The 14,279-nt window shown below is 35.9% G+C and overlaps 1 protein-coding gene across 1 annotated transcript in view; it reads left to right on the top strand.

Annotated features, from left to right (window-relative positions):
• LOC107698717 (GDNF family receptor alpha-1-like) overlaps nucleotides 1-14,279 on the top strand; it is a 76,479-nt gene continuing 62,200 nt past the window's right edge. The window contains 1 exon segment of the mRNA XM_016499819.1: nucleotides 1-106. Coding sequence (XP_016355305.1) covers nucleotides 1-106 — 106 coding nt within the window.

Below are 14,279 nucleotides of genomic sequence, written 5' to 3' on the forward strand. Positions count from 1 at the left end.
ATGTCATTTGTTCATATTACAGGGAATGATTTACTTGAGGATTCTCCATATGAACCTGTGAACAGCCGGCTTTCTGATATATTTCGACTGGCTCCCATCTATTCAGGTAGGATGTGGTTTTTTAATCCGCTTAATTTGTTTTAACAACAAGTGGATCAAATAAAACCTGTTGGTTTTATTGCTATGTGGAAAAAGACTTAGATTTGGTGTAGTTTAACCAATGGGAATGGTATTTTCTCCCATGTCCTACTTGTTTTCCTCCCTCTTTTTCCTCTATATGCCCTTGTGGATGCATGCTATCTTCCGGTCTCTGATCCTCTGGATTTTGCATGGGGAGATATAGTTCTGAATGTTCATGGTTAGTGCCCAGTGAACCATTATAAATGCTGTACACTTCAGCCAACTGTAGGGGCAATGGAATAGCTTGGTCGGAGATGCAGCCGTGTTGCTGATGTGACAGTCGCATTTGAATGTGTTTTATTTGGGGGAGGGGCTGCAATAAAATTACTTTTTAAATGTGCCTCAGGTTACTGAGGCAAAATGTTTGTGAGGGTAAGCAGGGGTTGTGTGAATCTGGCCTGAGATGCTGGATACTGACTTGGATCATCCTCTAGGTGGCAATGTTGTTCCCTACTTCAGCAAGGAGAGGGCCCTAAAATAATAATAATAATAATAATGAAAAATGCAGAGATTCTCTGTCAAAGGTGTGCACAACAGATGGTGACAGCAAAGGTTTAACAGCGGCAGATGAAGTCAGATTTTCTGAAGCAACTGATTTCCTTAATATTAGATGGAGAGAGGGTAAAGGAAGAGGAGGTTTAATTTAATTAACAACTTACATTAAAATATTTTTTAAATGCTTTTTCAAATGCATGAATTACCACTGAATTTTGAAAAAAAAAAAAAATCAATTAAATGTTTGATATGAATAAATATGTACTAATAAATATTTTATTAATAAATAATGTTTATGAATATAATAAATTAATATTTTGGTAACATTTACTTATAGATGATGGTTACTGTGTGAAGGTGTGTTAACAACTGACTCTGGCTGTTACAGATTTGTAGTAAAAGAAAAAGAAAAAACTTAAACCTTCTAAATTCAATGTCACTGGTAAGTAATGTCAATCAAAATAACGAAAGCGAAGAACCACAAAGCCTGGATAGAGCTTCCCTTAGGGAACCAAAATAAGGTGGTAAACACCACAGTAATTAAAATAACATGTACCTTGCTACTTTCCCCTCACGCGCTCTCTCTCTTTGTGGCTGTGAGAGCAGAAAGTTACGGCAGAGTGCTCTAAATCTGAGGATGCTCCTTATTCCCCATTGTAAAGCTTTTTACATTGATTGACGGCTGAGTTCCATGGCTAAGAAACAGGCCAAGCGGGGAATCAGTTCCCCACCTACATCGGGATTTATGACACAGACACTGAGACAAGGCAGACTACAGTCTTGGTGTCTGGGAGTAGTAGGTCACAGTTTTAATAGCACTTCCTTCTCAACAGCTAAAAGATTAAAGATGAACTTTTGTTTTAATTTAATTTACATGCTTAATTTGTTTGGGCTAAATTAGTTACATTATTTACATGTGTTTGTTTTAATGTGGTGGTGATGATATGGTAACAATAAAGGAGTCTAAATGTCTCCGCAAAATAGTTAAGCTTATGAACCTTTTATAATTTCAGGCCCTTACAGAATTGCATCTTTAATTTGTCTGGTCAGTAATTGAACTTAGAGGACCTTTGAATATACATTTTACATTTATACTGTAGTTTAGGAGGAGAGAGTTTGGATTGTTAGATCTGCTGAGTGTTGCATAATTAATTTATGTCACCTTAGATGATCAGATTTCCAGCTATAAATCTGTCCCCTCAGAACTGGAACATGTCTGCCCTTTTTACCAACTTTACATTTTTGACCAGCCATTTGTTTTTGAAATCCGACACTTTAAAGAAGTCAAATTATATATTGTTCATGATATCACTGACAGCATATTTTAAAAATAAAAGCTAAAACACAGACACAAAACTTTTTTTTTTTTGTATGTTATGGTCTCCCTTTATAAAACACAGCTGTGCTCTATTGTGGTGTTGGGAGTTGTTGTGTGTTGCCTGTGTGAAACATACTGAGTCCTCATGAAAACTACCTCTCCCTCTGTCTGTTTTCCTGCTGAGTATCCTGCTGGGTTTTACCTGTATTGATGTCTGCTCTCCACTCGATTAAATGGCTTATTGAATGCTGCAGGGCTTCCTCTCTCTTATGACTTTTGCCCCTTATTTGCCTGAAGAGCCCTCTTATTCCTCAGTGCCAATAAAACAAATCCAAAGACAGGGTGATGCAGGGGTCAAAGTTCCTATAGTTTCTATAGTAGAGCTGCTGCAGATGGATTGGGTTTGCAGGTGCGTCTCCCTCTTCTCATAAATGCAGATGTCTTGCTTCAAAATGGCCTGAAATATCAACAAATAGGTGAGGACAGGGAAATGTAAACCGTTTAGATGGAGAGTTGACTGAGATCCCGTTCACGTGGCCTGAATGAAGTTTCTGGTGTTTTTACATTTTTCTTTTTCTAAGTTTCGCCGGTTAGACTATTTAAAGGGATAGTCCGCCCAAAATTGAAAATTCTAGAATCATTTACTCACTCTGATGTTGTTCCAAATCTGTATGCGGAACACAAAGAACATATTTTGAAAAATGTTGGTAACCAAACAGTTCCGGTTCCCATTGAATGGACAAAAATAAAATGGATTTTAATGGGAACCGAAATGGTTTGGTTAACAACATTCATCAAAATATCTTCTTTTATGTTCTACAGAAGAAATAAAATCATACAGGTTTTGAACAACAAGGCTGAGTAAATGATGACAGAATTTTCATTTTTGGGTGAACTATCCCTTTAAGAAGTCTGGCGGGGACACCAGAATACTGGCATCCAAAACACAACTTATGCTGGTCTTTTCAGTAGCGGAAGCAGGTTTTAGGTGTGATTATACAAAAGCTTGTAAAAGGGACACCATAATTGGGTGGGATTTCTTAGTATAATACAAAACTGCAAGGAAAGGTTGTAAATAGAGGGAATTAATAAGAGAGAAGTAATGTAGGAGGCATTACGCTTAAAGAGAGGAAAGCACCACGTTTTACAGCTAGTTTATTCACACTTATTTGGCACTCCCTTGTCCTCTGATCTGAGTTGACTTTGTATTACCTCCACATCATTAGGCTTTATGCAGGAGGAGAACCGAGAAGAAACTAAGCGCCTGAACACTCAGAGCACCCTTTACTCTCCTATGCTGAAAGTTTGAAACACTTTATTTTTGTATCTCAGCAGTATCTGTTTCTACCATGATCTGTTGAAGAATATCTGAACTTGGCCTCAGCAGTGGTAATTCAATCTTGTTGCAGGTTTGGAAAACAAAAGCCATTATTGTCATGGAGATGCATGGTGTAAAATTGGGAGTTTGTTGATAAAGTCAATTGTCATTTAGCGTTTAGTGGCCCTGTGAAATAAATGGGGCCTGGGGAGAATGTGACACAAAGTGTAATAGCCAGCCTGCTATTCTGCTTGAGTTAGCTGGCTGAAATTGCGTAAATGATGGTGTAGCCATGAGAAAAGGAACAGGACATCTTTAAAATACATCTTTAAAACGTTTTCTTTTTGTTTTTACTAACTACGCTTTTCTAGATCATCTAGTTTTAGATTACAGTTATGATTTTTTTTTTCTCAGCTCAAATTCAGGAATTTATAAGATTCTTCATTCAGCTCTGAATGCTGCACAAACCTGCAACACATTTCAGAACGCAACACAAAATAAGTTTGTAAAACTAGTACTTAATGTTTACTTTCAACATTTAGTATGTTTCTGGGCTAATCATGGTCTTGTTTTCTTTGCAATTTGGATGTTTTTTTGTGGTTAGCAGAATGTTCTAGCATTCCCTTTCACTGTGGTGTGACTTTAGGCAGTGTGAGTGGAATGACCTTTCAGACTTGCTGTGCAACACTTCTCAAAATCCCTATACTGACATGATGCTGTGAAACCATCAACACCTAGCTAGTGCCGGAGCAGCACTCGGTTAATCAGTTCCTGACAGAGAACACATTGTTTCACGGAGTACGCTGGTCACCGCAAACTCACCATGACAGCAGAACATGGACGTAATTTATGTAAGATTATAGTACCATACCAGTAATGAAGTATTGTGTAGCATAATATTCTCCTGGTTTTTAATTAGCAAGAATTTAATGTCGACAATGACATGCCACTTACAGTTCTGCTGTTTCCCCACACTGCCTACCCAGCATTGCTCTCCACTGCACAGGTGTTTGATGCCTCTCTTGACACAAAGCACCGGAACTCCTTTCATTTCAGTGGGAGTGGGAGCACAGCACTTGGCAAGCTCTCCTTAAACGATTCACCCTTCGAAGTCAGCCTCCATTCCCCACTATAAAAGCTAAGTACACCGCAGTGCTGTTCTGGGAAAGTCCATCACACAATACAAAAGCCTTTCATGTTGGCAACTGTACACTGACCGTGCTTAAGCAGGAACTGTTAGTGCGGATCAAGCAGGCCAAGAAAGCATCAGGCCATCATTTCCAAGCTCCCCTCTCTCTATTTTGTGGGTTTTGTTCTGCTAAACTCTTTTCTATCCTCCTGGAGCGAGCTGCTGCTCAAAGAGACTTCAGCTATGAAAGCGAATCAATAGCGAGCCATGTTAAAATAGAAACTTGAAGCTGTGAGTACAAGAAACCATCGATTTTTTTGTTTCTCTCTTTTTCCTGTCGCTTAAGGTCTTCCGTTTAGATGGATCAGAGGAATATCTGTCTGTTGCTAATGCTCAGGTATACAGTTGCAGTACAGTATAGGACATTTTAAAACTCAAGTGAAATGCAAAGTAGTTCCATTGTCTGACAAAATCTAAAATGGCATCAGCGAAATGTTTTATTTATTTTGCTTTAGGCACTAGTAGTGACTACTTATTCTTTCAGTTAATATTATAGATTTCTATATTTTACACATAAACAACTCAAACATTTTAAAGAAAAATGACAGCTGTCAGACAATTAACAAGAGGTAATATTACTGTTAGACATTATTTTTCTTGCATTTTTTGTCAATAACAGCTTTCATGTGAAGTTTTTTGTTAACTATATATATATATATATATATGAGCAATATCGCTGTGAGTACTAATATTATATAAAAAACTACTATTTTTTTTACTACTTTTTATTTTTTAATTGTTTTGTTTCCTCTTTTTTCAGTTTAAAATTAATCTACATCAATTATAACCTTGAAAAATATTAATTTATTTAGAAATGTGTTCATATTAATAATATATGTGATTTTTAAAGGACATTTTTGTTTACTTTATACAATAAACTATTTTTTACTGTTTGTGGTCACAAGATGATGTCCAGTGTACGATCGGGACAACAAAACTAATAGAAAGCCATTGATCTCGATTAACAGATTTCCCCTTTAAGAGATCAGCTCACCCCTGTCAACACTGAGCTTGTAATTGGCTACATGCCATTGATGAAGTGTAGAGACATGCAGAGAACATTTAGGGCTTTGATGGTGGACTGAGGAGCTCTTGAGGGAAATGTTAACAGATTGACTGTACAGCATGATGTCAACTATATTTTATGTGGCATAGAGCTCATCACATAACCCCATCACATCCAGTCCACCATCTGTCTTTCTGCTTTCTGGTGGTCAAACATTCTCCTTGCGGTGGGGAAGATGGTGAGAGAAAAGTGGAAAGCTAAGAAAAGTGATTGATACCCACTGACCTTGACTTCTAACCTGCAGGGCCACACTGATGAAAAGTGAGCTGAAAGAGATGATAGCATATCTACTTTATGATGCAGAATGCTGGTGGAACAACTCTGCCCATGCAATTTCATTTATTATTATTATTATTATTATTTTATTTGTTTTGCAATTAAATGCTTTCTATGTTTATTTTAGACTTTCAAAAGTTGTACGCTACAAATATCTGATACTGCATATGTCTGTGTTTTAGCAACTGTAATAGCTGTGTTAGCATATTCAGCTGTGCTACCAAAGTCTCTGGCAGTGAACAAGTTTTTGCAGATTTGCAGTTTGTTGAAGTTTTTAGTCTTATGGCAGCCCCGTTCACTTTCATCATTTATTCATGCTGTTGTTTTGCGCTCCTCTGAGGCACAGCATAGGGGAATCAAACACTCTCACTGATAACAGCATGAAAAACGAATTTCACTTAATTGTAAATGTTTTTCTTTTAGTGTTGTTTTACGTTAAATATGTTTGTGCATGTGTGTACATGTGTGTGCATCAGTGTTATTTAGTATTATTTCTATTCTATTATAGTATTTATTTATTCATATTAGAATTCGTTTTTTTTTTAGTTTATTTTAACTTTAGTTTAACTTGTAATAATTTTGTTATGTGCTTTTTGTCATTATTATTATTATTATTATTATTATTATTTTATTTTATTTCAGTTTTAGTAGTAATTAAAACTTTTATTTCAATTAGTTGCCAAAGCAATATTACTATATTTGTTTTTCAGGTTTTTATTTAAAATTAAAACCTTTTATATTTACATTAATAAAAATAAAAAAATTAAATGCATAAATAATATTAATATTTTATTTTATTGCAATTTAATTTCAATTAACACATTTTTATATTTTTAGTTTTAGTTTGTTTAGTTAACAGAAATAAAGTTGGTGTGTGTATGGATGCAATGGCATAAATGTCAATACTGCCCTACAGACAAAATGCAGTAACTACACCAACACTGAAACTGGATTGTTAGATTGTTGATAGATTGTTTTCTTAATCTGAGCATAGTTGAGTTAAACCTATCTGTCATTGGTTATAGATCAGTCTCTAAGAGGCACAATTTAATCATAATTCAGTTATGACTACATGTGAAGTTACTGTGCTTGTATTTGCATGCCAGTATAAATACAAATAGCTGCAAAAAAAACAGAGAGCTCTACATGTTTTGGTTGTTGTGTGTCTTGCTTTGTCATTTGAGTAACAGGTTCCACAGTTACAAGGGCAGGCTGCAGGCTAATAGCGTAATCTAACACAAAGTGTCGACCGGGTGCTCTGGTGTGCCACCCCACGCTGTCCAAAAATCATTTGTCAGAGGTGACCAGATCTAAGGCCTGCTGTGGTCTCTATGATTGGATTGAGAAGTGGGGGAGTGATTCATCATTGTTAATACACTGCTGACAGCTGGAATCAGTAGGGCCGATGTCCGTGCCAACTCCAGCCTTGGCCAGTCACCGCAGATGCATGCAAAATTTACACAATTACCACAGCAACAAGTGCCAGTAAGGGAGCAGGTAGATGGGGCAACCACACAATTACTCTGTTTTTAAACAGCTGGGAGGGATGCACACAGGAGACCATAATAAATGGACTTTTAGGAAATAGTAAATCGCTCTGCGAGGATTTATAAACAGCTGCTATACAACTGTAACGACTAAAACTATTGACTAATCTCCATTTTAGACTTCTTTATTCTGTAAATCTGCTTTTTAATAATATTTATTATAAAATGCTGGGTATAAAAATGTGTGCGTTTTTTCTGATAGCCAGGCATAACTCAATTTTGACAGAAGATTAAAGCACATCAGTATAGTGGAATATACAGTGGGGTCCAAAAGTATGAGACCACATTGAAATTCAAGGATTTAAAATCTCGATCAAACCTGGAATTAAACAAAGTTTAGTGGTTTTCATTCATTCATTCATAAATAAATAAAATTGGGTCATTAATCAAAAGTTTTATGGTTAAAAAATACTATATCAATAATATAAAAAATTTGTGCCACCAATCAAATAAGTAAATGTGTCATTGATCATGTGATCATTTGTACAGTCAAACGTTCTTCCATTTAAACTCAAGATGCTCTTCGGATTATTCTCAAATCATACTGGAAGTCATTATCATCAGCTTTTTCATTTTAACTCGAACTGTTATCCTGAAATTTCTAACAAATAAAACTGTATTAAATGTACAAAAAAAAAAAAAGCAAATTAGAAGCATTTCATTAGTGGTCTCTGACTTTTGGACCCCAATGTTTGTGGTGTTCTCCAGACAGTTCAGAAATGTCGGCTTTGTCTGGAAATATCTGGCAAATTTCGTCTGTCGCTCAGCGTTTAAAGGCTTTCAATATAATGAGGAATCAGCTAGCACAATCTCACCAAGACCTCTGGTTCACAGAGGATTTGGCAAGCACTTGGTAGAAGAGGAAAAGAGAGGCTGGCAGGGCATGAAAGAACAAGCAATAGAAAGGGTGAGAAAAGTTGCAAATAAATGAAAGGTGAAAGCCAGGGAAAAGAAACATTAATACATGATTTTCATCTCAGCATGCCTCCAACTCTTCTAATCATGCCGTTGCTTCATGACCTACAATTGGACCAGACTAGCAGCATCGCACTTCCTCTCAGAGCATCTCTCTGTTTTATTCTCTTTGTATAATCACAGCTGCTCTCCACACACATCCAGGACCTACAAAAATAAATAAATAAATAATATAATAATGCAAATAAAAATAAAAGCTGCTCTGGTATCCAGCTTTCCTGGCTGTGTCCATGTCTTACAAATGATCAACCCCCCTCACTCGAATCCTCTGTTGTGCTCTCATTTCGCTCCTTTTTTTATGCTAGAAATATAAAGTCAAGTACAAAGGCCTCCCATGGTCAGAGGAACATCATTAATTTACCATTAATTCCAAGTCTCAATATTTCATAGACTACAGAGTAAATATATTCTCATTGTTGTTGAATTGTTATTCCTAGAAAATCAATTTTCTATTTTTTAATGTTTATAAATGAAGAGTTCATTTGTAAAAAAAACGATAAATGCCACATTTTTTAAAAAATTAACTGACTGCCGTGTGTTATTCTCCACATATAGCACATTCTGAACCCTAAACACGTTTTGTCCACTGTCAAGGCATCGCGAGTTCACGTTTTACAGCAGAAACCGACAAGCACCCTTGTTGTTTGTGAACACAGCCCGATAAGTCCTTTTTAGCGAATCAGCGCACAGTATTCAGGTCAGGTGATAAGGCTGCTAGTCACTTCGAAAAGACATACTATGAGAGGAGTCTCATAGCATTTTCCTTTTCGGGGCGTAAAAGGAAAATAAAAGCTGAAACTTTTTCACGGAACCTTGCTAAAGCAGCACATTACAGTGGTGAGGGAAAAGCTCCCTGTATTGCCTGTAATCACAACATAAAGTTTGTCAGGCGTCTACATTGTGAGCTGAGGAGATTACAAAGATTAACCGAAACTTTTAATATATATATAAAAAAACATATTTTCAATAAACTTCAATTTTGTAAGTTACCTGTATTTTTGTTTTAGTTATTATTACTTAATCAAAACAACCCATCTGCAGTTTGATTGATATTACTTGGAATGCACAATATAAAAAATACATGATTTAGGAAAATTTATAAAAACTGAGTTTTTATCTGTTTTTGCAAATTAATTTTGAAAAAAACATTTTTTTTTAATATTAGATATTTTTAATATTTACAGGAATAGTTTTTGGTAATATGGTTTATTTTGGCATTTCTCATGAAACCGATTGCTATGGGTCTTTATGCAAGTGAGTATCACAACTTAAAATACTGTACAGCACTCAAGAGGATCTTGGACTTTCTGTTATTGTCTGTGTTGCACTGCATCCAACTCTCCGGACAAACACTGTAAAAACCTTCAGTTGTTACCTTAAGATGTTTCCACAAAAATATTAAGCAGCACAACTGTTTTCAACATTGCTAATAAATGTTCACTTGCTAATAATAATAAATGTTCACTTACATTCTACAATATACATATTTTTTTCCAAGTATAGAGTACAACTTTGACTTGTTGCATCAGTGTTTTGCGCTATTTGACTATTCCTCCTCTTCCTTGGCCTCATAGGATAGTAAAATGTCCATTGATGTCAACTTTTCCACATACTGTTTCATGAACACTGCACACTCGGACATGCTGCTTTTGAAATTCTATATATACTTTATTATGGAAGTACACATATTCAGATGCTGGGTTTGGACTTCCTTGCTCTTGTTTTTTTTAGAACTATACTCCCACAATTCTCTTTTGTGTCACCTTTGCTTTATGTTCCCGTTTTAACCTTGCCATCTCCTTTTCTGTGCCTTTGAATGCATCTTCTTCTCATTTTTATTCACAGTCTTTGGGTCCTTTGGTCTAACTAGCTCGCTTATTCTTTTTGTTGGGTGTTCCTGGTTGTCAAATCCTTTTGTGTCTTTTCCAGCTTTGTATTATATGGCTTTAATCTTGTTTTTGTCTCTGTGCTTCCCCAATGTGCAGCTCTTCGTCTTTGTGTTTAGATGAGCATTGTCTGTTTTAGATGTGCTGTTAATTGCTCTGCAATGTGATTGATGGACTTTCATTACTACGATACCAAAAACTTTCCATTAACAAATCATATGTATCACAGTAGCATCTGAAGATCTGGAAAAACAACTAGCTTATTCTTCCTTTGTTAAATCATTTAACAGAATCAATTAATATAAGCCCACCATATGTTCTTCCTAATCTTAGTTGGCGTCCTTTAAAATAACTTTCACTTGACTAAGTGAAAGTTACTGAGTACAGTGAGTCTCTTTGCAGAGGGAGGGACTAGTGGCGGTCCCTGGAGCAGTCCCATCACCGTGGCCCCAGGGAGAGGGTCCCAGGGCAGGTCAAGACCGCTTGAGCCTCAAGACCCCAGTAGAAACAGAAGGTCGCACCCAAACTGGGCTATTCTTGGTAAATACGTCACTAATATACATGAAAACTACTGGAGTAAATGGATGACTATGCATGCCTTTAAGAAAGCGAAGCATTTTCCATTGTGTGCCATGATATTATAGCGACATTGGTTTGTAATGTATGTACACATGGTGTGAAAAGGGGTTGCGTTCTCACTTTGTTGTAGTCGGTTGAGGGAATAGAAAAAGAAGGTGAACAGATTAAAAGTACAGTGATACAGTTAGTTCTATTAAACTAAGACAAGAATTATGAATACAAACCAAAGCATATTTGCAAAGAAACTGTTTCAATTTTGCAAGGTCTTGCAAATAAGATGAGCAGTCCCTTTTGCCATACTTTTTTTTTTTTAAACAGAATTTTAAAAAGTATTTAAAAACATTTAGTTTCAGTGACTTTGGGGGCATCATTTTTATGTTTTCTTAAATACTATTGTGTAGCATTAATGGAACTATTTGTTACAGATTTCAGAAGTTCCATTATTTGCATAACTGTAATCTAAACATATTTGTTTGCAAGCTAATGAACACCATCATTGATTATTGACATCAAACAGATGTACCAATGGAAGGGCAAAATAAGGTATGAACTCATTCAACTAAACAGGTAGTGTTCCAAGTTGCCTGCCCGCCTTCTTTTGGTCACAATATTTTCATATTTGCCATTTAAGTACTTTTTTTTTGTATTCATAAAACATGTCATAAGTACTGTAAACTGAGAATGTATGTATATCTGCCTTGAAACAAGTCAAGTGTTGCCCAAAAGTTGGCAGAAACTAGAAGCAATTGGTACATGACTTTTTTGCTCTGCGTGACATTGTATTTTCAACACAAGCAGTATGAATCTGGCAATGGAGATATAAGTGCTTGCTCGGACATTCTCCATCTCCTCTCACACCCTTTCCATCTATCAGCACAATTTGCCAAAAACAGCAAAGAAAGCTAAATGGCATATGGTGAATCATTTACATAAGTTAAACAATGATCAACAACAGCTCTTCCATTACTTTTCTGTACGACTAGTTGACTATTGAAAATGAGTAGTGGTGCAAGACCTGGGTAAATCATTCAGTTGGCATTATTTGGGTCACAATTACTCAAGAACCAAATGTGTGCAATTCTTATGCCTGTTTGCCAGGAAGATGAAGGCAGCTGACAGAAAATGTTGCATGGTGATATATGAAAATTACACACAACTGTTTTTTTTGTTCTCAATAGTAGGAACAAAGCCAGATCTCTATGCCTTTGGAAAAAAAACTCTTTATCTCCCTTTTGGAATAAACAAAGCTGTAAAATATAAAATGGAATATAAAGTAGAGATTAAGAGGCTGGAGTTTTGGCTCTGAGTGAGACCCCAGCGTTCGTACAGGATGAATAATTTAAGCACCTGCAATATTGTGTGTGATGCAGAGGGGGACAATTTCCCTCTTGTACTACTGAACAAGTGGTGCTCATTCCCTTGGCCTCAGATGCTGTTTTCTGAGTGCCACAGCGGACTGATTTGTATTGTAATTATTGTCATTTTACAGATAAATGTTATCTGTAGAGGCTCTGGCTGCCTTTTACCTGTTGACTCAAAACAAATGGAAAACTCAGGCCCTGATTTAAATTGTATGATCCAGGGATGTGCACAGACATTTTGAGGGGCAGGGGCTCAAGTGGAAAAAAGGGCACTTTTTTTATTTTAATTTTTTTTTCTAAACAAAACGTTAAATATAGCCAATTAGGGGTGTGCGATATTGACAAAAAATATATCTCAATATTTTCTGGGATTTTATCGATAACGATAATTAGATGATATTTTGCTATATTGTTATTGTGCTGATATCTTAAGGACTACCGTCGACAGCTGACTCCTAAAGTTTTTAATATTCCTCATATTCTGTGTGGTGATCAGTTCACAGCAGTGATAGAAAATCATCTTTTCCAATAAGTTTAAATTGATTTTTACTTTTTATGGGCAGTTTTACCTTTGTAAAGCCATTTTTTTCTAAAAATGTGCATCATCTTTTCAGTCAAATTCTTAAATTGAATCAGTCAATTAGAATAATAAGTCATCTGGGCTGTTACCAAGCAAATGAAATCAGTATTGACAAATTTAATCTGCAATGCAGAGAAAACAAAGAAGCTGCATTAGAAGGGACATTTAGATGCATTTACACTCTGTTTAATGCAGGACATGAATGTTTAACCTGCAGTTACAAATGCATTAATACTGTTTTGATATTTTAAACATAAAACGTTGAATACTGATATTTGAAATTATTTTAAACAATGAAAAGATATTTTAAATGTGAAACTAAAACTGCCAGTAGGTGGCAGCAAGTCACTGTTAATAAGTGAGTCATTGCAATTGAACCGAATCATTCCTTACTCTGTTGTTCATCACCACTCACCTCCACACCAAGACGAACACAACAGGAAAGAGAGGGAGGGCTTCACTTCTGTGGCTCTCTGCCTGTCAGTGATGTGCAGCTGATCAATGTGTGCAACACTGCTGTGCTGCAGAGATGCGAGTCTTAACATTTGCTGACCTGACCTGATATTTTGATTTTTTATTTGTTTGACAGGGAAAGCTGTGCGCAAACAGAAACACACACACGTGCACATATATTCATATATTAATTTATTAAAAAAAATAATAAAAACACTCCCCAGAAAAAAGGGCACTTTCTCTCAAGGAAGAAAAAGGGCAGGTGCTCAAGCCCCCTTTGATGTCTATGTGTGCACATGCCTGGTATGATCTCTTTTCAAAAGCTAGAAAGGTGGGTGTGTTATTGGCACGCTGTGAAATCTAAAGGTTATGAAAAAGAATATATGGAAATGTAATGTCATAAGTTTGATTTTAACCCAACAGAACAGTGACAAGAGAGCTTGAATATGGAAGCATTATTCAGATTTTGTCTTGAATAGCAATTTTCTGTACAATGAATATGAATGGAAGACTTGAATTAGTATGCCGTATGTGACAGGGAACACCTCAGGGAAACATGAATGCATACAGAAATACACACGCACATTCACACGTATATCAACTATTCTCCTCAGATCTTTGCTACACTGTAATTGTCATGGCACAGACACAGAAATAGGTCAGATAATCTAACCATTTCATATTTGACATGGATCACGGTGATCGGCTAGTATCGAAACTTCAGTCAAGGATTGTGATTTTTTTTGTCTATTATCAAAAAGTTTGGTGTCATAACTGCCTGTTTTTTTTTTTTCCATGGCTGATAAAAAATATTTCTGGCTGGTAAATTTCCTTAAGTCACCGGCCATTGGCAGGTCTGGCAAAAAGTTAGTTTTAGGCACTGTATATATATATTAGAGTTTTACTCTCTCACAATGAAACATTAAAAAAGAAATAATAATTTTTTTTTTTAATAATAAAATTAGTCATTAAAGGCACAATATGTAATTTTCTCCGCTAGAGGGCGCGTATTCAAAATAAACAAATAGACAAAGGCGTAGTTTGATGATGCCGTGA

This window comes from Sinocyclocheilus anshuiensis, unplaced genomic scaffold, assembly GCF_001515605.1.
Source record: "Sinocyclocheilus anshuiensis isolate Anshui unplaced genomic scaffold, SAMN03320099.WGS_v1.1 scaffold1015, whole genome shotgun sequence".
Taxonomy (NCBI): Eukaryota; Metazoa; Chordata; class Actinopteri; order Cypriniformes; family Cyprinidae; genus Sinocyclocheilus; species Sinocyclocheilus anshuiensis.